Here is a 24,020-nt window from a genome sequence, read left to right on the forward strand (position 1 = left end):
TACTTCTTGAAGTTTAATATTGTGTCTGTGATACTGAAGTATTTGCTTGAATTCTAAATAAAAATTTATATTTTACTTTTTTATTGCTGGGTTAATGTGATACAGATTATTCTTGTACTTCCAGCAGGACTTTCTTATTTGAAGTTTTGGAAAGTTTTAGGCCTTAACTTGGAAAGATAGGTATTAATCCACCCTTCTATTGCTTTCAAAAACCTGAATAAAGGTGATTACAACTAGAGAAAAAAAAAAAAAAAGGGAAATATGCCTTCAGCCCAAGATATCACTCTTTGTGATGCTGATTTGAACAAAACCACTTCATATGATGTTATTTAACTCTAAAAAATATCTAAAAAATTAATTTCCTTTGCTCTTTAATAAAACTTGACGCTGTTACCTGTATTTTCCAGCCTTCTAGAAAATGTGCTGGAAGTCTGAGCATACAAAAATGAATCCTGCAAATAACAAAATGGGCTGTGTGGTTGTGTGGATCATTGAAATGAAAATCTTCCAGCAACTCCTGCAAGAAAACAATTAAAAAAAAAAAAATTCCCATTTTGCCCTGACCAGTGTGGCTTAGTTGGTTGGGTATTGTCCAACAAAGCAAATGGTCACCGACTGGATTCCCAGTCAGGGCACATGCCTGGGTTATGGGCCAATTTCCAGTTGGGACTCATGCGAGAGGCAAATGATCAATGATTCTCTCACACGTCAATGTTTCTCTCCCTCTGTTTTTCCCCCTCTTTCCCTCTCTATAAAAGTAGATAAAATCTTTTAAAAGTTTTCCCACATCTCCTGTTATACTCAATTATAATATTACTCGAAATGAAAGGCACCTCTCTCTGAAAGACACCTCAGTTGTTTCCTGGGTGACTGCCTTTACATAGCCATACCTTTTTCAGGTATATCCACTGGGGAATTACAGTAGACTTGCATAGATACCAACCTATGCATGAAGTAAATGAGGGATGGGCTAGAACGTGCAGATGAATGTAACTCTCCAATTGGGAGGACTCCATTGGGGTATACAATGTGCCAGTGTGTACAGAAGCAACATGAACATGCAAATGCTATATAACATTTTAATTTTTAAAGATAAATGAAAACTCTTAAATTACATTGTCAAACATAGAAATATACCACAAATATCTGTGGTCAAAATCAATAGGAAGCCTCAAGTTCCAGATAACAATGTCCAAACTCATAAGTTACGTTACATACACAAAACTTGTAATGACAAAAATAAAGGCCATGGCTCTGTCTTCATCTTTATGGGAAATTATTGTTAATCAAGAAAATTGTAAATTCTGTATTGCCACTCTCCATTTACTTCCATATCCAAATAGTTCCTGAAAAAGCAGTTAGGATATATTACACGTGGAAATACATGTTATCAATAATGACATCTTCACTAACTGTGGCTCTGATCCTCATGGAAAAGAAATATACACTCCACCCTCCCTATTATGTCTTGTCATTTTTTACTTTCCTTCAAAGCCCATATTCCCATCTTATAAACTAAAGCTATACTATTTGTTAACCATTCTTTTACCACAAAAATAATAAGCACCAGGACTGCAAGAACACGTTTGTCTCGTGTCAATATATCCAAATTCTACAGGGCCTTGATTACTTGTGCAAAATTGGGTACCATGACTCTAAAGTGTATGGCAATAAGGGATAGTGAAACATTAACATCAAGAGTACAGTCTCTGAGGAAGAGAGGCCTGACTGGACCGGTGGTCCTGTCTTTCTCCCTTGCTAGGTTTGTGTTCTCTCACAACTTACCTACACTCACAGCCCTCAGCTGAGTCATAAAAGTAATATTAAAAACATTACATAATACACTGAGAGGTGACTATTTCAACTGAAGTGCTTGTGGTAAGTGGTGTAATATACCATAGGAAACACATCAATGTTCAGATAATAAGTACTAAGCACAGCTATTTTGGAGGACTGGCAGCTGGCCTGAAATCTCTGTAAGGCCAAATCTTATCCTGTTGAAGAAAGAAATGTCACATACCTCCTTCTTCAAAGGGAGTTAGTGACAATGATGGACCAAGACAGAAATAAATGTAATTTTTAACCATGTAAAAAAAATGGTAAAAGTGACAATTTTTAAGAAATATTTATTTTTAGAAAGAGGGGAAGGGAGGGAGAAAGAGAGGGAGAGAAACATCAATGTAAGAGAAACATTGATCTGCTGCCCCCTGCACACTCCCAAGCAGGTACCTGTCCAGCAACTCAGGTATGTTCCCTGACCCAGGAATCCAACCAGCAACCTCTGTTTTGTGGGACAACATCTGGCCCACTGAGCCACACAAGTGAGGGCAAAAGTGACAATTTTAAATAATAAAAATAACCAACATTTTTCTCTTCTTACTAATATGATTGACTGGGCCTTCTTATAGATTAAGTTTAGCTCCACTACAATGTTTTTGCCTTCTGGGTAATAAGGTTTATGATTACCAATAACAGAATAAGTTTACCTCCTCATAGTATTCAATATACAAAAATGTCCTAGTGCCTTGAATAGCCCTCAAGTCATCTATCACAGGCCAAATCCTATCAAAGTCCTGAGCAACCTTTTATGCTACACCTCACAGTCATGCATACTTTGTGGTTCTTGCTTTCATTAGAATTCATTGCACTCCTTTCTTTGACTACAGGTGCCATCCTGATCTTTCTGCAGGTCACTGGCAACAGGGCACTAAAAAAACATGATTTAAGGTTTTGGTATTAAGAGTGAATGAAAAGTAGTGTCACAATAAAAACTGTAACTGTAAAAAAATATGCCTAAGAAGAAATCACCTGAATTTGAAAACACACGATAAAATTGACTCATAATATATAACGATTAAGTGCAGAAAATTATAAAGTTTACTTGAAAATCCCTAATTAGCCCTGGATGGTGTGACTCAGTGGACTGAGTGCTCCCCTGTGAACCAAAGGGTCACTGGCTCAATTCCCAGTCAGGGCACATGCCTGGGTAATGGGCCAGGTCCCAGCTGGGTGTGTGAAAGAGGCAACCAACCACACATTGATGTTCCTCTCCCTCTCTTTCTCCTTCTCTTCCCCTTTCTCTAAAAATAAATAAATAAATAAGTAAATAAATAATAAAAGAAAGAAAATCTCTAATCATAATATGACATTTTAACATATCCTTTCATGAAATAAAAAACACATTTGCTAGCACACGGCTTAGAAAACAGTATTTTTATGAAAAACCTACAGAAGTGTTCATTTAACAAAAAATGCACACACTTTTAATCACATGAGATCAAACATAACTGAAAACATACTGAAGGATTAACAGGAAACACCCACAGTCTTCCTGATAAGAGGAAAGTGCTGATTCTCACATGGAAGAACTGGGTCAAAGCAGCCACTGCACATGCAGCAGAGAAACAATGTCCCTTGTCCTTCCTTTTGATGGCACCATTGCAGATGTCACATTCAATCAGAAAAACATATTCACTAGCATTGTTGACTGCACAAAACGTTTCCTGTACAAGTTAGACCTCATACAGATATAACTAGAGAAGAGAGGAATCAGAAATAAGCATAACCTGAATCAGTTTCCTGGTGGACACAAGAGGGCTTACAGAGAAATCCAAACTCTGATGGATTTTTGATGTGGATCCTGTGAAGACATCAGTAGAAAGCTACAACTTTCTGAAAATGGATAGCATGACAGTTGATGAAGGTTTTGATGATAGTTTTGATTGACAAATCAAAGAATAAAAAAAAAGGGGGGGGTGGCTGCAAGATGGAGTCCTTGAAGCTCCCATGTATCTATCTGTCCAAATGGGGGCTCCAAAATCTGACTAATGCCCTCTTTGTTTTGCCTTCCAAATTTACTGCAAGTAAGGCTATTAATGAATTCTAACAAAATCACAAAGGAGATGGATTCTGGAAAATCAAGTTCCTAACATGACCCACATTTCCAACTTTAGATTTTGTTGCCCTATTACCGGTCCCTCTTTTTAAATCAAAGTCAATTCAAGCAATACCAGTCAGAAGGGAAAACAAAAACCAGAGGCAAAATGTAAAAAGAATATTCACATGAAACTACATTCCTTCACAAAATTGACATACATAAAGTTTATTCTAAATATTTATCAGTATGAAAATGGAATAAAGGCTCTTGCACTCCCCAGAAGGAGCTTTCTCAGAGAGAAAAGTAGAATACAAAGGTGGACCCAAAAAACCCAGAATTTATTTATTAAAAATTGTGTATTTATTCCAGTCACCTTCAAAGAACTCCTGATTTGATGTAATATATCTTTTGAGATGTTTTTTCCACTGCTCAAAATAGTTTTTGAACTCATGGATTTTGATGACTTTTAGTGCTTTTGCCATTTTTTGTTTCACACCTCTTCCACAAAGGCAAAATGTTTCCCTTTGAGGACTTTCCTCATCCAGAGAAACAAACAAAAAAAAAGTCACTAGGGGCGAGACTGGGTGAATAGGGAGGGTGGGGCACAGGGGTCATGCTGGTTTTGGTCAAAAACTGCTGAACACTCAGTGCAGTGTGGGCCGGTGTGCTTGTAAATCACCCATCATAAATTGGGCAAATGCACTTAAAGTCTTCAAAAAAATTCAATGAAGCTGAATTCAACCTCTCTCAACAATGCCAGCTAATACACTGATACAGATGGGTTCCTAGAACACTCACCTCGCAGGAGAAGGCTGTACTACAAGAGGCCCACCCTCTAGAATATAATTCGTTTTTTGGGTCCCCCATATATAAAAAATAATCTAGGAATACAAAGGATTGTTACAAGACCACTATGAAAATCAAACTACCAAACTTTTAAAATGACCCCTTAACACAGAACGAGGAAACACTGTAAGAAAATATAACTTAACTGCACATAAGAAACACATTTTAAATACCTATGGGTCTAACAAGTTTCAAAATGAAGAAAAAATTAAACGTTTTAAGGAAAAAGCACTATTAATCTTATGTACTATTGTTGAAAGACAACTCTCAGAATTACCTCATCTGATTTTCATTTCTGAAGTAATTAGTAGCAATCCAAGGCCCAGTAATGCACTTTAAGAAAGAGGTTTAATAAACACAATATATTTACAATTTCAAAAATAACTTTTTCATGTTGAAAGTTTGCTGGCACCTTATACATGAATTAATTTCTATTAAACTTTCTCATTTTACTTACATGTTTATTTCTCTTTCATGGGAGTTTTCACATGTAAGAATGAGGGCCAATTCAAGTCTTTCCCATGCTTTTTACATTCAAGAGCTTTTATCCAGTGAGTCCTTTCATGTGTTTGAAAGGAACTGGAATAACTGAAGCCTTTCCCACATTCTACATTTTTATATGGTTTCTCTCCAGTGTGCCGTGCCAGGTGTCTTCGAAAGTTTGTGTGATAGCTGAAGGCTTTTCCACATTCCTTACAGTCATAGGGTTTCTCTCCAGTATGAGTTCTTTCATGAATTAGAAGATAACTGAGATACCTGAATGCTTTACTACATATTTTACACACATAGGGTTTCTCTTCAGTGTGAGTTCTTTCATGTGTTCTAAGGTAACTGGGACATCTAAATGCTTTACTACATATTTTACATTCATAGGATTTATCTGTAGTGTGAGTTCTTTCATGTATTTGAAGATAACTAGGATACCTGAATGTTTTGCTACATATTTTACACACATAGGGTTTCTCTCCTGTGTGATTTCTTTCATGTATTTGAAGGTAACTGGGACATCTAAATGCTTTACTACATATTTTACACTCATAGGGTTTCTCTGCAGTGTGAGTCCTTTCATGTCTTCGAAGATCACTGAGACACTTGAATGCTTTAATACATATTTTACATTTATAGGGTTTTTCTCCAGTGTGACTTCTTTCATGTGTTTGAAGACTTTGATAACATCTGAATGCTTTTCCACATTCCTTACATCCATATGGTTTCTCTCCAGTATGAGTTCTTTTATGTTTTCGAAGATAACCGAGACAACTGAATGCTTTACTACATATTTTACACTCATAGGGTTTCTCTGCAGTGTGAGTTCTTTCATGTATTTGAAGATAACTGGGATACCTGAATGCTTTATTACATATTTTACATTCATAGAGTTTTTCTACACTGTGAATTCTTTCATGTTTTCGAAGATAACTGAGACAACTAAATGCTTTACTACACTTTTTACATACATAGGGTTTCTCTCCAGTGTGCTTTCTTTCATGTGTTTGAAAACTTTGATAATATCTGAAGGCTTTTCTACATTCCTTACATTCATAGGGTTTCTGTATACTGTGAGTTATTTCATGCATTTGAAGAGAATTAAAAGTACTGAAGGTTTTCCCACATTGTTTACACTTATAGGGTTTCTCTCCAGTGTGCAATCTTTTATGTAATTGCAGTGAACTTGTACAATTGAAGACTCTTCCACATTCTTTACATTTATAAGGAGAATCTGTAGAGTGTGTTACCATGTGTTTTTGAAGGGTTTTGAGGCACATGAAGACTTTTCCACATTCCTTACATTTATAGGTTTCCTCTCTATTGTGATTTCTTTCATGTTGTTCAAAGCACTGTAGATAACTAAATGCTCTCCCACATACCTTGCATTGATATGGCTTCTTCCCGTGTTTCAGATGCTCATATTGTCCAGTGTGACATCTAATGAGTTTTTCAAGAGATGAATGATATACAAACACTTCTCCACATGAACTGTACTCAAATGGTTTTACTCCAGTAGGTTTCTTCTTCAGATTGTAATTTGAAATAAGGCTGAAGTTTTCTTCACATTGATTATTCGCTTTACTTACACAGAGTTTCTCTACCATTTGACTTCTATAAAAAAAAACAAGAAGCACATTAGTAATAAATCTTTTATTAATTATTTTATATTCATCATATTTACTATGATTTGTAGGAAAAGTATAGGTATTCTATCTTGTCTAAATTGTCTGAAATTAAATGTACTGAATGCTCTCCAGAAAGACTTCACCCATGCTATTATCAAACTGTGATATGCACATGTAGGTTTTATTAATATTGTTTCCACATGAACAATTTTGCAAAACTGAACATGTATGTTACATTTAAGAAAGCATTTTTAGTAAAAATTTTCTAAGAAAAACATTTTAAGCAGGGTTTATTAACTTTTTTAAAAGTTTTCATATCAAATGAGAATTCTCACACGAGACCCTGCTTTCTATTGTGCAACTCACCTTAGTTTCCTCCCCTGCTTTTTGTATTGATCTTCAGTGTCAGGATCTCTCCATTTTTTCCCTAAAATTCAGAACCAGAAAAATGATTCCAAAGCATTAGAATTATAAAAAAAAATCATTAGCTTCTAGTTCTATGATGAGCTGTGACCACACCCAGTTTATTTACCAGCATCCGCCCTTCCCACATCCCACATCATGGAACAACGTTGATGGCAAAGTAACACTTGTTTTCTCCTTGACAATTGAAGGAGTGTCCTCATCCTTACCTATGGAGGCCAGGTTCCTGAAGGTTTCCTGCATCACATCTCTGTAGAGCTTCTTCTGAGAAGGCTCCAGTAAGGCCCACTCGTCCAGACTGAAGGTCACAGCCACATCCTCAAAGGCCACTGAGTCCTAAAACATCCCAAATATGTGTAGAGTAGGATGTGTGAGACTGACAGCACTGGGCACCTAGACCCCATTTATAGGAAGGTTACGTGTGATCCTCTTGTCTCCAAACATCTCATCTCTGACTTGATCATCAAAACTTATTCTCTGTCCACACTTTCTTCCTCATATATTTAATACCATCATTAACACATGGAAATTACACATTTTTACTGTGATAACTTTACATTTTCTGCATTTCCAATGTCATGGTTCTGAGCATGTAGGAAAATAACGGAAATGTTATATAGATAAAAAAACATAACTTTTGCCCTGGCTGCTGTGGCTCAGTGGATTGAGTGTTGGCCTGTGAGCCAGGTGTCACTGGTTCGATTCCCAGTCAGGGCATATTACTAGGTTGCATGTCAGGTCCCCAGTTGGGGGCAAGAGTGAGAGGCAACCACACAGTGATGTTTCTCTCCCTCTCTTTCTCCTTTCCCCTCTCTCTAAAAATAAAATAAGTAAACAAACAAATAAATAAATTATTAAAAAAAAACAAACATAACTTTTTAAGACCATCAATTCCTTGTGAAAAAAAATTATTTCATTTTCCTCCTTATTACCTACCATTTACAGCACTCCAGGAGGAAGAGGGTAAAATCTGTATCAAGTTTTAATGAATAAAATATAGTGAAGAATTAGAAGCATTTCTTCTCACCCCATCACCAAACATGCAAGTCCAGAAGACCTACAGAAATCAAACTTAGAACAAAGTCAGCTGACCATGTCATCCTAAAATTCTTCAGGACTTTACCAGTAAACAGCTCATATCCTCCAAACATGCTTTTAACTTGTGTTTTATTTATCATAGACTGAATTCTTCCCCTCTCTCTGTCCAATTTAATGAGATTGGAAAGTTACTTAGAACTTACAGCTCAGAGTGCAAAGCTCAGACTGCAAAGAAGAATGCTTTATCTATTTTTTAAAAGATCTTATATATTTATTTTTAGAGAGAGGGGAAAGGAGGAAGAAAGAGAGGGAGAGAAACATCAATCGGGGACCTGGACCACAACTCAGGCATGTGTCCTGGCTGGGAATTGAACCGGTGACCTTTCATTTCCTAAGCCAGCACTCAATCCACTGAACAACACCAGCCACAGCTACCTCTACTCAAATTTTAGACTGTCTAAAGAGATAACAGGCCAGGAGACCTCTCTATGATCAAACTATAACAGGGTACCCTGGGCCTTGCTGCCCTTGAGGAACAGGTTTAGAGCTGCAGATTGCAAGGAAATTCATTGAAGTTCACATGGGTGGTTGGTGAGTTTGCTCATGATTATAGACCACATAAAGGATTCAGTAGTGCTTTTCTCAAACGACAACAACAACAACAACAACAACAACAAAGCACACACACACAAATTTTCCTTTTCCAATTTTCCGAGGAAGTGTTCACCAACAAGTCACTTTAGAGGCTATCCATCAACTTCTAGTGTGGCACTTAAAAAACTTAGGAGATGTCATCCTCAATCTCATGCAGATACACACACACACACACACACACAGACAAATAATTTAAAAAGTTAAACACCACAGAAAACAACTCCACCCCTAAAAAAGACACTGAACCAAACAAAAAATAAAACTGAAAACAAAAACAAAAACAAAATCCTTGAAATAAACAACTCTTCTTAGATCCATCAGAGTCTTGGTCATAGAGCAAACTGTCATCTCCGAAATAGGGGAGAAGATGGTATGTCCTAAATATTGTTTTCCCCAAGCGTACAATAAAAACAAATTTCACCATAGTCTAATACAAAGATAATAAAGAACAAAAAAGACAGGACACAATATCTATGAACCCAGGACAAATTTCTTTAACATGAGGTTTGACATACACATAATAGGAATACCTAAAAAAAGAGAGAGACAGAAACTGAAAAAATTAAGAGAAGGAATGATCATTAGAATTTCCGAAAATTACTAATAGATGGCACATTATAGATTCATAAAGTTATAAACTACAAAACATAAAAAACACCAAAAATGCTTATTCAAGTATATTGTATTCAAATTAGGCAAAAATCAGAGACAAACAGAATTTATTGAAAGAAGACAGAGGGGAAAACAGACATGACATATAGAGAACCAAAGATCTGAATTAAATTAAATACTTTTTCAAAAAAGAATGTGCAAAAACAGAGTGGAGTAAAATATTAAATATTTTTTAATTAAAAAACACTATCATAAAATTCTGTATCAAGCAAAATTATCCTTCAAAAATAAAGAAGTAAGGATTTTCTGAGTCACAAGTAGAGAAAATTTGTCACTAGTACACCTACTATGAAATGTTAAAAAATTCATGATAAAGGTGGAAGGTTAAAAAAGGAATAAGGATAAAACATCTTTTATATTTCTTATCATGTAACACATGACATTTTGTTTAAAATAATATTAGCAATGATGTAATAGTAATATTATTAAAAATGCTTATGTGTAATTGAAATGAATGACAACAATGTGACAAGGGACAGTGATGAGGCAAATGGGAATAGTGCGGTATGAGGTACTTGCACAACCAGTAAAGCTGACAGAGCATATGGGTTAGTTATAAATGTATACTCAAAACTCAAAGGTAACAGTTAAAAAAGTTTTTTTGATATGTGACTGATATGCTATGAGAGAAATAAAAAATTAGGTAAAAAGCTTAGTTAAAGCGAAAGAAGGCAGAGAAAAAAAGGAAGACAAATAGAAATGAAGGACTAGGGAAACAAATAGAAAATAGTAAAAGGCTGGGTAACAATAATCACTTTAAACATCAATGATCTCAATACAATTGAAAAATACAGTAAGATCATATTTTTTAAAAATCACATTTATATACAGTCTACAAGAAATCCTCTCTCAATATAAAGCTGTATCTAGATAGATGAAAGGTAAAAAGAGTGGAGGAAAATATATCATGCCAACAGTAATCAAAGGAAAGCTGGCATAGGTATGTAAAAGACAATGAAAATTTGAAACCAAAGAGAGCTCAGAGATAAAGAGGGGCATCTCAGAATGATAAAGGAATTCCTTTACCAAGAAGGCACAGTAAGTCTTTATATGTATATACATAACAACACAGGGGCAAAATACATAAGGCAAGAGCTGATAGAATGCAAGGAGAAATATTGTCTCCATCCACTACTGCAGCTGGAGACTTTAACACTATCCCATCATGAACTAGAAATTCCAGCAGGGGAAATCAGGAAGGACAGAGTGGAACTGGGCAGCACTATGAAACAACTGGATTTAGCTGTAATCTGTGGAATACTTCATGGATTCACCAGAGAAGGAAAACTCTGACTCCAAAAAACCTCCGCTGCCTTGCGGCATACCTCTTCAGGGGAAAGGCTAAGGAGAAGGGAAACTCTGACTCCAAACCTCCGCTGCCTTGCGGCATACCTCCTCAGGGGAAAGGCTAAGGGAGTAAACCCCGACAGAAAATCCGGAGCTGGAGTCCCTAAGGCGGTCAACACCGTCAACTCCTGCGGCGCACCTGAAGCCAAGCTGTATTGACTCTGTCTTTCCCCTTGGATCCTTCAGCTGCGAAGAGAGGGGGGGTCTGCTGCATGGGCAACAGCTGGCCCTCCATATCACCCTGCCCAGGCTTTGTAGCTTCACTGGAGAGGACACTCCAGCGTCATCGCAAGATGTCGACTCAACACAGGAGGAGACAGTTACCGGTTACCCTCCGATTGCCAACAACTTTCGGCCCAGTCAGCATTCTTAGCGCGTATGCCCCAACCCTCTGCGCCACCACTGAAGAGAAAGAACAGTTCTACCATGCACTGGACGAAACGTTATCCAAGATCCCCAGAAGTAATGCTCTTTATCTACTTGGAGACTTCAACGCAAGAGTAGGAGCCGACCACATGGCCTGGCCCACCTGCCTCGGAAACTTTGGGAGAGGAAAGATCAATGAGAATGGTCAGCGACTGCTTGAGCTTTTGTGTCACCACGGCCTGTGCGTGACAAACACATTCTTCAAGTGCAAAGAGATCCACCAGGTGTCATGGAGGCACCCCCGCATTGTCCCCAATGACCCTCTCCCTGGTCACTGCACCATCTGGGGAGATGCAGGGCTGCAGGCACAGAGCTGCCCTGGAGAGGCTCGGGGGTGGGGCTGGGCCAGGCTGGGCTGAAGTCGCTGTGCCAGCGACGGCACAGGACACCCGGGGTCCAGCATAACCCCAAGGTTCAATCTGAGTCTTTGGTGAACTCTGGTACAGAGTCTGGACTTGACTGTGGGGAGGCCGGTTTCAGCCAGCCCCTGGTCCCCTTCTGCACACCTGGGCCCTGCACACTCACCATTTCCCAGTTTCTGGGGTTCCCCAGCATCATCCCTTAAGCTCCATCCCTTGAGCTCCCACCTCCGGTACAGGTTGGAGCTTGATTGAGGCGGCACCAGACCCAACTGGGAGGTTAGGTGAAGGTAAGACCTGAACTGGGGCATGTGCTTGTGGTTTTCTAAGCATCGCCCCTCCCCCCTGCCTCAGCTGCACCAGACTGGACAGATTGAAAGGACTTCCCAGTTCCCGAGTGACAACTGGGGGGAGGTCAGATGACTTAACAGAATCAGCTTCCACCAGGATTTTTTTTTTTTTTAATTGATCGAGACAGACAGAGAGACAGCAAGACATCACTTTGTTGGTCCACTTATTTATGCATTCATTGGTTGCTGCTTCTTTTTAAAAAGTATTTATTTATTTATTTATTTATTTATTTATTTATTTATTGAGAGAGAGGGAGAGAGAGAGAGAGGGAGACGGAGAAAGAGAGGAAGAGAAACAATGCGTGGTTGCCTCGCGCACCCCCAACTGGGGACCTGGTCTGCAACCCAGGCATGTTCCCTGACTTCCCTGACTGGGAATAGTACGAGTGACCCTTTGGTTCACAGGATGGCTGGCAGTCAGTCCATTGAGCCACACCAGCCAGAGCTCATTGACTGCTTCTTGTGTGTGCTCTGACAGGAGATGGAACCCACAACCTCGGTGTGGGGGACCATGCTCTAACCAACTCAGCTAGCCGACCAGGGCTTTTAACAAATCTTGTTGCTGGTCCTAACGGGGGCACAAGCATCTTCCTGCCCTTCTTTCTAAATGTGGGATCATGGATGTGCAAAGGGAATTCTAGAGTCAGTTTCCAAAAGGAGTGATGTCCTGTGCAGAGCAAGAGTGGCACCCAGGCCAGACTGGGACCAGAGGATCAGAGGTACTGCTGGGGCTAGAGTTTAGCATAGGCTCTAAGGCCCCTCATGGAACGCACTTAAAAATGACTTCACCTGGCCAGGTGGCTGAGCTGTTTGGAGTGCTGGCCCCTATACCAAAAGGTTACTGGGTTGATCCCCAGTGGGGGGCGCATGGCAGGGCAACCAATCCATGTTTCCTCCTCACATCAATGTCTCTCCTCTCTCTCCTCACCGTCCTCTCTTCCTTTCTCTCTAAAATCAATAAACATCTTTGGGTGAGGATGAAAAGGAATTTAAATGACCTCACCACATGTAATGAATAGTCTGGGTCCATTTGATCTTTCACTGTTCACAGGTTGAGGCTTCTACCCACCCTTCCTCACCTCCATACGAGAGTATGGCTGCTCCATCTCCTGTTAGGGCTAAACATTGCATTTATGGGTAAAGCACATTGTGTTTATTCATGTTAATGGACATTGATTTGTTTGCACTTTTTGGCTATTTTGAATAATGTTTCAATAAAACTTCAACTATAAGTTTTTGTTTGAAAATATATTTTTATTTCTTTGGGCATATATACCTGGGAATGAACTGCTGAGTCCTAGAGTAATTCTAGGTTTAAATTTGGGGTACCTGTTAGCCTGATTTCCTAAGTGACAGCAGAACCATTTTATACTCCCACCAGCTGTGGATGAGGGTTTGGATTTCTCCATATACTCCACAAAACTTATTATCTCACTTTTTGATTCCAGCCATCCTGGCGGAGTGATGTGGTATCTCATTAGGGTTTTGATTTGGCTTTCCTTGATGAGTAAGGATTTCTAGGATCTTTTTAAAAAATTACTTATTTATCTTATATTTTTTAGGGTGGGAAAAAGAAAGGGAGAGACACATTGAGCCTTTCCTCTGTGCCCCAACTGCAGAGCAACCCAGGCATGTGCTCTGACCAGGAATCGAACCAGAGACCTTTCCCTTTGCGGGATGGCAACCAACCAACTGAGCCACACCAGTCAGGGTGGGATTGTTAGCATCTTTTCATGTATTCTTGCCCATTTGTACATCTTCCTAGGGAAAAAAATGTCTACATCCTTTGACATTTTAAAATTGGGTTATTTGACTTTTTAAAAATATTGAGTTGTAGGAGTTTTATATATTTTTTGATACAAATCCCTTATTAGGTATATGATTTGCACAATTTTATTTTATTGTGTGGGTTGTGTTTTCACTCTGTTGCTTCTATATTTACTTTTAATTGTGGGAATATACACATACTGTAACATTTACATCTTAAATATATAGTTCAGTAGGGAGAAGTACATTGGCATAGACAAACCAATCTCATAACAGCTTTCATGCTTGAAAGCTGAGTATCTATTGCATATTAAACAACCTCTCCCTATTCCCCTTTGTCCCCAAGCCCTGGCAACCACCACCCTACTTTCTGTCTCCATGACTTTCACTATTTTAGGTACCTCAAGCAAGTGGATTCATATAGTAGTTGTCCTTTTATGAATGGCTTAGGTCACTTAGCATATGTAAAGGTTCACCCAGGCTGCAACATATGTCAGTTTCCTTTCTTTCTAAATCTAAATAATATTCCATTGTGTGTATAAACTAAATGGTCACATGGGTTGCTCCATCTTTTGGCTCTCATGAATAATGCTCCTATGAACACAGATGTAAAAATATCTCTTTCAGTCCCTGGACTGAAATATTTATTTACAGTATATACCCAGAAACAGTACTATTGCTGGGTCACCTAGTAACTCTCAATTAAAAATTTTCTTCTGTTGTGAAGAATATTATGTTTTCTTCAAAGGATTATAGTGACAGGAATTGGATAGTCCCATTAATGGAATATCAGCACTCCAAAATCCAGGCATAGATGGAAAAGACTGACCTCAACACACACTGTTATTTAATTCTGGTCACTAAAGAACTTAAGCCAATGTCTGACTTAAATCATTTAAATGATATGTCATAGCTGAGGCCCTAGACAATGCATGTACTAGTATTTATGTTTCTCTCTAGACTATAGTTTGCTTATTTTTAGCCATCTTGTTTAAATATATACATAAGAAAGTTGGTTACAAACTAAGTGTCCTTTGAATTCAAGAATCTTATAATTGATGAACTGAACTTTATACTACAGATTCTAAAGCACATTACATTAAGATTGTGATCATCTGGGTTCAGAGAAACCAAATAAAATGCTTAGAGTTGCCAATTTAAAAAATCTTATAACAATAGTCTTTTTTTGTTCACTTGGAGAAAACATGTATAAAATATTTAGTATACTTCTATCTAAAGGTGCTTAAATATTTGTAATTCTACATCTCAAAGAATTATTTTTTTAAAAAAGACAAAACCCAAAGTTTGCAAAAGGAAGGAAATAAAGAAAATTAGACAATAAGTAAATAAGTCAGAAAATAAAAAGACAATAGAAAAGACCAATAAAAGTAAGAGCTGGTTCTTTGGAAACAAAATTGACAAATCTTTGCTAGACTCAACAAAAAAAAAGGGGGTAAAAATTAATAAAATCAGAAGGAAAGAGATGTAAAAACTGATACCACAGAAATAAAAAGGATTGTAAGAGACTACTATGAATAATTATAAACAATTTGAATAACCTAGTAGAAATGAATAAATTCCTAGAAACATACAATCTAACAAGACTACATTATAAATAATTAGGAAATCTAAACAGACCAATTACTAGTAAGGAGATTGAATCAGAAAAAATACCACTCCCTACCCCCCAAAAAGGTTCAGGTCCAGTTGGCTTCACTGTTGAATTCTACCAAACAATCAAAGAATTAATACCAATCCTTCTTAAATTCTTCAAAAACTAGAATGGGAGTTCCAGTTAAGATGGCAGCATAGGTAAATGCGGGAGTTGGAAACTACCACAATAACATTAAAGTTACAACTAAATTACAGAACAACTACCATGCAGAAGGCCTGAAATCTAGCTGAACAGAAGTCCTATAACTAAGGATATAAAGCAGAAGCCACGTTGAAACTGGGGGAAATTGTTCTCCAGAATGGGATGGACTGATTTGTTGGCCCAAAGGAACAGTGGGGAAGAAAATAGCTGCTCCATGACCTCCTTAGATTTATGACTTAAGTCATAAACATGTTGCTTTCTGACACTGTAACCCAGTGGATCATGGGATTTTATAGTTTATATAAGATGTGGGCTAATTTTTTAAAAAGTGGGATGAGAGGGAACTCTTCCAAACTCATATTATGAGGCTAACATTACCCAATACCAAAACCAGACAAGGACACAAAAAGAAAAGAATACCCAGTCAGGGCACATGACTAGGTTGCATGTCAGGTCCCCAGTTGGGGGTGCAAGTGAGAGGCAACCACACAGTGATGTTTCTCTCTCTCTCTTTCTCCTTTCCCCTCTCTCTAAAAATAAAAATAAATAAACAAACAAATAAATAAGTAATTTAAAAAAACGATTATAGGCTAATATCCCTGAAGAACATAAATGCTAAAGCATCTCAACAAAATGTTAGCAAACCAAATTCACAAATATATTTTTAAAAATTATACATCATGATCAAGTGGAATTTATTTCAGGAATGCAAGAATGGTTCAACATCTGCAAATGAGCCAATGTAACACACTACATTAATAAAATGAAGAATAAAAATCACATAATCATCTTAATAAATGCCGAAAAAGAATATCATAAAATTCAACATCCATTTAGGATTTTAATAAACTATCAAAAAAGCAGGTGTAGAGGGAATGTACCTCAAAGTGATATATGATAAGCCCACAGCTAATAACATCATAATCAACAATGAAAAGGTAAGACCACAAATAACATACTCAATGATAAAAACCTGAAAGCTTCTCCTCTAAGATCAAGACAAGCCAAGAACTCTGACAACTTTTATGAACCACAGTATTTTAACTCCTAGTCAGGGCAGTTAGCACCCACCTCAAAAAAAAAACATTGTAAAGAAAAAGGTAAAACTGTCACTATTTGCAGATGACATGATATTAGATGTATAAAACTATAAGAACGCCATTAAAAAACAGAAGTAATAAATTCAGTAAAGTTGCAGAATACAAAATCAATATGCAAAAATATGTTGCATGTCTATGAATTAATAATAAACTGTGACAAAGAGAAATTGATGAAACAATCACATTTACAAATTTCTCCAAAAAGAATACTGCAGAATAAATTTAACCAAAGAGGTTAAAAGACCTGTGTACTGAAAACTACAACACATTAATAAAAAATGTAGAAGACACAAATAACTGGAAAGATATCCCACACTCATGGATTGGAAGAATTAATATTGTTAAAATATATATAATACCCAAAGCAATTTATAGATTCAATGCAGTCCCTATCAAAATTCCAATGGCATTCTTAACAGAAATAGAACAAAAAAATCCTAAAATGTGTATGGAATCATAAAAGACCCAAAAGAGCAATAACAACAACAATAAAATCCTTAAGAAAAAAAGAAAAAAAGTGAGGATCATCTCTTCCAGATTTCAAATAATATGACAAAACTACTGTAATTTAGAAAAACACAGTATTGGCATGAAAACACATAAAAGATACATAGATCAATGGAACAGAATAGAGAGCCCAGAAATAACCCTACACAAATATGGTCAATTAATTCACAACAAAGAAGCTAAGAATATACAATGTCAAAAACACAGGTACTTCAAATAAATGGTGACAGTGTCACCAGACAGGGACTGGGCCAGAAGTGGGTCTGCCTTGTGGTGGTGGCAGGGTGGGGGGGAGGCTGTAGTGTGTGGGTTCTTGACTTTGTGTAGAAAACATTTCACAGCATGAGTAGAGGTTGAGTTTGAGAGTGTGTTTATTAAAGCTGGGCACAGTGAAACAAGCAAGGACTTAGGACAAAAGCAACAGGAGAGAGCCGAGGCGGTGCTCTACTCTGGCTCCCTAGAAACATTATAGGGAAGAGTGAGCCAAGGCAGGGCTGCTGTTAGCTCACTGGGAAGTCAGGAAAAAGGGGGCCTTGGAGACAGGATTTGGGGTAAGCCTGAGATGAGCTGCCACTGCCTGCTGCTTCCCTGGTTGCAAATCTCATGGGGACCCTTAGAGTTTAGGAGAAAAAAAGTAAGAAGTTCATTCCTGGGAACAGACATGGACATGCTCCAAAATGAGCCAGTGCTGGGTCTTTGTCATGAGGGTTTTTATCTCTCTTCCTTGAGCAAGAATCTTAGGGGATGGTTTCAACAGATATTCATCAGCTTCCCAGGTGCATTTTTAATATGCAGTGCATAAAAATGAGTGTATGGGGAGTTTGGAATCATTCTCCAGTCAGCTTTACTGCTTTACTTTTATCTTGGGTCTGTCTGGCTTTAATGGGGTTTTTACTATTTGTTCCCCTGACTTTACCTGTCCTTGAGTTTAGCTGGTACAAATGGCATTAATTGGGTCTCTTTTCTCTACCTCCCCGACCAGGGTGATTTTTGCTATTTATTCTCAGGTTAGAGAGGAGAGGTATAAACCATTTGCTCTAAAGTAGATAAGTTCTAGCTGTAAGCTGTTCAGATTGTTTGTCCTTGTATCAGTTTCTCCATTCAACTTTTCCAGAAATTTTCCTAACTTCTTACTATTCTGCTTTTCTGGGAAAACTGGACAGCCACAGACAAAAGAATGAAACTGAACCACTATCTTACACCATACACAAAAAATAACTCAAATGCAAAGACTTGAACATGAACCCTGAAGCCATAAAACTTCCAGAAGAAATCATAGACCATAAACTCCTTAACAAAGGTCTTGGTGATGATTTTCTGTATCTGACACCAAAAGCAAAGGCAACAAAGACAAAAATAAACAACTGGGACTACATCAAACTGAAAAGCTTCTGCACAAGGAAAATCATCAACAAAATAAAAGACAAACTACTGAATAACATATATTAATATAGACTAATAATCAAAATTTGCCCTGGCTGGTTTGGCTCAGTGGATTGAGCGTCGGCCTGCGAGCTAGGTGTCGCTGGTTCGATCTTCCAGTCAGGGCACATCAGAGAAGAAAAACTCTGATTCCAAAAAACCTCCGCTGCCTTGCGGCATACCTCTTCAGGGGAAAGGCTAAGGGAGTAAACCCCGACAGAAAATCCGGAGCCGGAGTCCCTAAGGCGGTTTGACGTTGTAGTCAACACCGGCAACTCCTGCGGCGCACCTGAAGCCAAGCTGTATTGACTCTGTCTTTCCCCTTGGATCCTTCAGCTGCGAAGAGGGGGGGGGGGGGTCTGCTGCATGGGCAACAGCTGGCCCTCCATATCACCCTGCCCAGGCTTTGTAGCTTCACTGGAGAGGACAATCCAGCGTCATCGCAAGATGTCGACTCAACACGGGAGGAGACAGTTACCGGTTATAAGCTCATCCGATTGGCGAAGGAAATGAGCGCCAGGGGTCTCCTCTGATGGTGGGAGAGGTCATCGCACCTCACTGGACAGCTACCGCCCGCCTCAAGCTGGGCAGCCCCCAGCCAATTAGGTGCCGTCTCGCCATGGCTCGCCTGCCCCACTGGGTGCGTGGGGATCAGAGAGGCGTCTCTTGAAAAGTGGGCCACAAAACACTCACACCAGGCAATTCCAAGCAAACAACAAGAAAGAAGCCTCCAGCTCTTCGCCTCGCTAGCTGGAACATCAGGACCATGTGTCCCGGACTTACTGCAGACCTTCCGTGGATCAATGGTGCCAGGAAAACCGCCGTCATCGACAGGGAACTGGCACGACTAAACATCGACATTGCGGCTCTACAGGAGACCCGGTTGGCCGACAACGGAACTATCAGAGAAACCAACTACACCTTCTACTGGCAAGGGAAGTCTCCGGACCAACCAAGACAGCACGGTGTTGGGTTCGCTGTGAAGAACACGCTTGTTAACTCCATAGAGCCACCCACAGGAGGCACAGAGAGATTACTTACCCTCTGATTGTCAACAACTTTCGGCCCAGTCAGCATTCTTAGCGCGCATGCCCCAACCCTCTGCGCCACCACTGAAGAGAAAGAACAGTTCTACCATGCACTGGACGAAGCGTTATCCAAGATCCCCAGAAGTAACGCTCTTTATCTCCTTGGAGACTTCAACGCAAGAGTAGGAGCCGACCACATGGCCTGGCCCACCTGCCTCGGAAACTTTGGGAGAGGAAAGATCAATGAGAATGGTCAGCGACTGCTTGAGCTTTTGTGTCACCACGGCCTGTGCGTGACAAACACATTCTTCAAGTGCAAAGAGATCCACCAGGTGTCATGGAGGCACCCCCGCACCTGCCACTGGCACCAGCTTGACCTCGTCATCACCAGAAGAATGGATATTGGCAGCACCCTCCTCACCCGCAGCTACCACAGTGCAGACTGCGACACGGACCATGCCCTCGTGGTAAGCAAGGTGCGCATAATGCCGAAGAGGTTGCACCACTCCAAGATGAAGGGTCGCCCACGCATCAACACCAGTTGTGCCAGCAACCCAGTTAAGACCCAGCAATTCATCAACAGGATGGAAGATGCACTCGGCGAGGGAATGGCGGCAGATGACATTATCGAATCCAATTGGTCACGTCTCCGCGACGCCATATACAACTCCGCCATTATTGCTTACGGGAAGAAAGAGCGGAAGAACGCTGACTGGTACGAGGCTCACTGGGAAGAAATGGAACCCGTGATCGAGGCTAAGAGGAAGGCCCTACTGGCTTACAAGGCCACGCCCACTCCCAGTACACTTCAAGCTCTACGGGCTGCCAGGAACAAAGTCCAGAAGACCGCCCGCCACTGTGCCAACACCTATTGGCTAAACCTGTGCAGAAGCATCCAGGAAGCCGCCGATATAGGCAACGCACGAGGAATGTATGAGGGTATCAAGAAGGCAACAGGCCCAATCCCCTCCAAGATCGCCCCCCTTAAGTCCAAGACAGGTGAGGTCATCACTGACCAGCAACAGCAAATGCGGCGGTGGACCGAGCACTACCTCGAGCTGTACGCGACGAGGAACACCGTAACAGACACTGCTCTTAACGCCATCCCAGACCTACCAGTCATGGAGGAGCTAGACACCCCACCTACTGCGGCAGAGCTTGGCAAAGCCATCGACCGCCTCGCTTGCGGGAAAGCACCAGGAAGCGACGGAATCCCTCCAGAAATCCTGAAGAGCGGGAAACCAGTCCTGCTACAGCCGCTCCACCATCTACTCTGTCTCTGCTGGAAGGAGAGTTACATTCCCCAGGATATGAGAGACGCCAACATTATCACCATGTACAAGAACAAAGGAGACCGCAGCGACTGCAACAACTACCGGGGCATCTCTCTCCTCAGCGTCGTCGGCAAAGTATTCGCCCGGGTCGCTCTTGCCCGCCTGCAGACCCTTGCTTCCCGCGTCTACCCAGAGTCCCAGTGTGGCTTCAGAGCTGGCCGATCAACAGTGGACATGATCTTCTCCCTACGCCAGCTGCAGGAGAAGTGTCACGAGCAGCATAAACCACTCTACCTCACCTTTATCGACCTCACGAAGGCGTTTGATCTGGTCAGTCGAAGCGGACTCTTCAGCTTGCTACGGAAGATTGGCTGTCCACCACATCTGCTTGCTGTGGTCATGTCCTTTCACGACAACATGCACAGCACGGTGTCCTACAACGGCGCAACCTCTGAGGCCTTCCCAGTCAGCAGCGGAGTAAAGCAGGGCTGCGTCCTCGCGCCTACGCTGTTCGGAATCTTCTTCTCCATGCTCCTCCAATACGCCTTTAAGGACTGCAGCGAGGGTGTCTTCATTCACACCAGATCCGATGGCAAGCTCTACAATCTGGCCCGTCTACGAGCCAAGACCAAAGTCAAAGAGGTGCTCATCCGTGAGATGCTCTTCGCCGACGACGCAGCCTTGACATCACACTCCGAAGAGGGACTCCAGCAGCTAGTCACTTGCCTTTCCCACACATGCAAGGAGTTCGGACTAGCCATCAGCCTGACGAAGACGAACGTTATGGCTCAAGGCACGGGGACTCCCCCATGCATCACCATCGACGGATACACCCTGGAGGTTGTCAACGATTTCACTTACCTCAGGTCCACCATCTCGAGCTCTCTGTCAGTCGACTTGGAGGTCAACCGGAGAATCGCCAGGGCAGCCACAGTTATGGCCAAACTGAACCGGCGAGTGTGGAACAATTCCAGCCTCACTGAGAAAACCAGACTGCGCATCTACCAAGCCTGCGTACTCAGCACTCTCCTCTATGGCAGCGAGACGTGGACCACCTACGCAAGGCACGAAAGGAAACTCAACAGCTTCCACATGAGGTGCCTGCGACGCGTCCTGCATGTCGCCTGGCAGGATAAGGTCCCCAACACCGAGGTGCTGAAGCGAGCCAACATGAGCAGTTTGCATGCAGTTCTTAGTGAGAGACGCCTCAGGTGGCTCGGCCATGTCAAAAGAATGGATGCAGGCCGTATTCCCAAAGACCTCCTCTACGGCGAGCTAGCAGAAGGCCAGAGGAGGACAGGGCGCCCAAAACTGCGGTTCAAAGACATCTGCAAAAAGGACATGACACAATGCTCCTTCAATCTCAACACATGGGAAGTTCAAGCAGACGACCGCCTAGCCTGGAGGCTCGCGGTCAGGCAAGGTACGTCACGCGCAGAGGCTGCGCGCAACGAGGAGGCGGTCCAGAAAAGATCGAGGCGGAAGCAGCGTCAACAGCAGCAACAACAGCCATCTGCCTTCACCTGTAACAAGTGCGGCAGGGATTGTCACTCCCGAGTCGGACTGCACAGCCATTCTCGGCGGTGCAGATAGACTCTCAGGAAGCTACGCCATCGTCTCTCGAGACGGACGGCTGCCGATGAGGATGATGAAATATTTTCAAGTGACAAACCCAAGGAGAGGCAGTGCTGACAGGGCACACCACTCAGGGAAGTCTCCAAAGATGACCCCCCCACTCAGGGCTTCCCATAGGATGTCTGTGCCCAGGAAAGATCCTGGGGGAGAGGAAACGGGATTTCATACAAACGTCTTCCAGGTGGTTCTTGTCTGGTTTCCTCCCATGCAAAATATCTACGGATATATATCGTTTTTAAAAAGATTTCATTTATTTGTTTTTAGAGAGAGAGGAAGGGAGAGAGAAAGAGAGGGAGAGAAACACTGATGTGAGTGAGAAACATCTATCTGTTGCCTCTCCCACAATCCCCAACAAGGGACTGAATCTGCAACCCAGGCATGCGCCCTGACGGTAAATCCATCTGGCGACCTTTCGCTTTGGGGGAGGACGCTCAACCAACTGAGCCACGCTGGTCAGGGAACAAATATAAACCTTTTAAAAAGATCATTTGCAAGGCTCTGGGGGAGAAAGATAAACAATTGAAATGTTGGGTCTGGTTGAAATGCACCCCATAGAACAAATAATTGATAATAATGCTATGAATCGGAGAGAGAAAGTTGGTTTAGGGAATGGCTGTAGGCAACTGGAAATTTAGGGACTTACCGCTACCTACAGGAAGACTGGGGCGGGAGAGTAGGGTCATGGATTTTAGACCATGTTTCCCAAACATTTGGGAAACTCAGGAGAGAGTGGGTTCCCCTTAGGGAGACAGAAAAGACTGGAGACCCCACAGACCACAGCTGCTCCCATATACGACCCCCGGAGCCCGAGTCACGACTGTCCCCTAACCACCCTCCCCGTGGTCAACGCACCATTTGGGGAGACGCGGGGCCGCGGGCTCAGAGCTGCCCAGAGAGGCTCGGAAGCCGATGTCGCCGCGCAGTGACGGGACAGGATGCCCAGGGTCCTGGCTGCCCGCCGAGGACCCCCCGCTGAGACCCGGAGGGGACAGAGGTCCGAGCGGCGCCCCGCGCATAGGCGGAGTCCAGTGGCGGACTCCGGACTTGACCGCGGGGAAGCCGAGGCTCCGCCATAGCAGGTTCCGACCAGCACGTCTCCCCTGTCTCCCCACCTCAGAACAGCACACTCACCATTTCTAGGTTTCCCTGGGTCTCCCTGAGTCCTTTCTACGACCCTCACGGCCAGTGCAGTTCAAAATGTGACCGTGATAGAGCCACCAGTGACCGTTAAAGGCAGGCGACACCAGACCCTGAACCGGGCTGGAGGGACTTGAAACGTCCACGCCCGTGTGACACATAAACCCACCCACCTGCCTCAATGGTGCCTCTGATTGGACAGTTCCTAAGGCCGCGACCCCTCGTGCC

The 24,020-nt window shown here is 41.5% G+C and overlaps 1 protein-coding gene across 1 annotated transcript; it reads right to left on the minus strand.

Annotated features, from left to right (window-relative positions):
* Positions 1–5,122: 5,122 nt before the first annotated feature.
* On the minus strand, positions 5,123–23,929 carry LOC149999898 (uncharacterized). The gene is made up of 4 exons (XM_090289652.1): positions 23,787–23,929; positions 7,470–7,596; positions 7,204–7,264; positions 5,123–6,823 (listed from the first exon to the last, which is right to left on the minus strand). The coding sequence occupies exons 1-4, from the start codon at positions 23,787–23,789 to the stop codon at positions 5,185–5,187; spliced, it is 1,830 nt and encodes a 609-aa protein (XP_090145778.1). The 5' UTR covers positions 23,790–23,929; the 3' UTR covers positions 5,123–5,184.
* Between the last annotated feature and the right edge of the window lie 91 nt (positions 23,930–24,020).

The sequence above is a fragment of the Furipterus horrens genome, unplaced genomic scaffold (assembly GCF_987537825.1).
Source record: "Furipterus horrens unplaced genomic scaffold, mFurHor1.1.pri manual_scaffold_10, whole genome shotgun sequence".
Lineage (NCBI taxonomy): Eukaryota > Metazoa > Chordata > Mammalia > Chiroptera > Furipteridae > Furipterus > Furipterus horrens.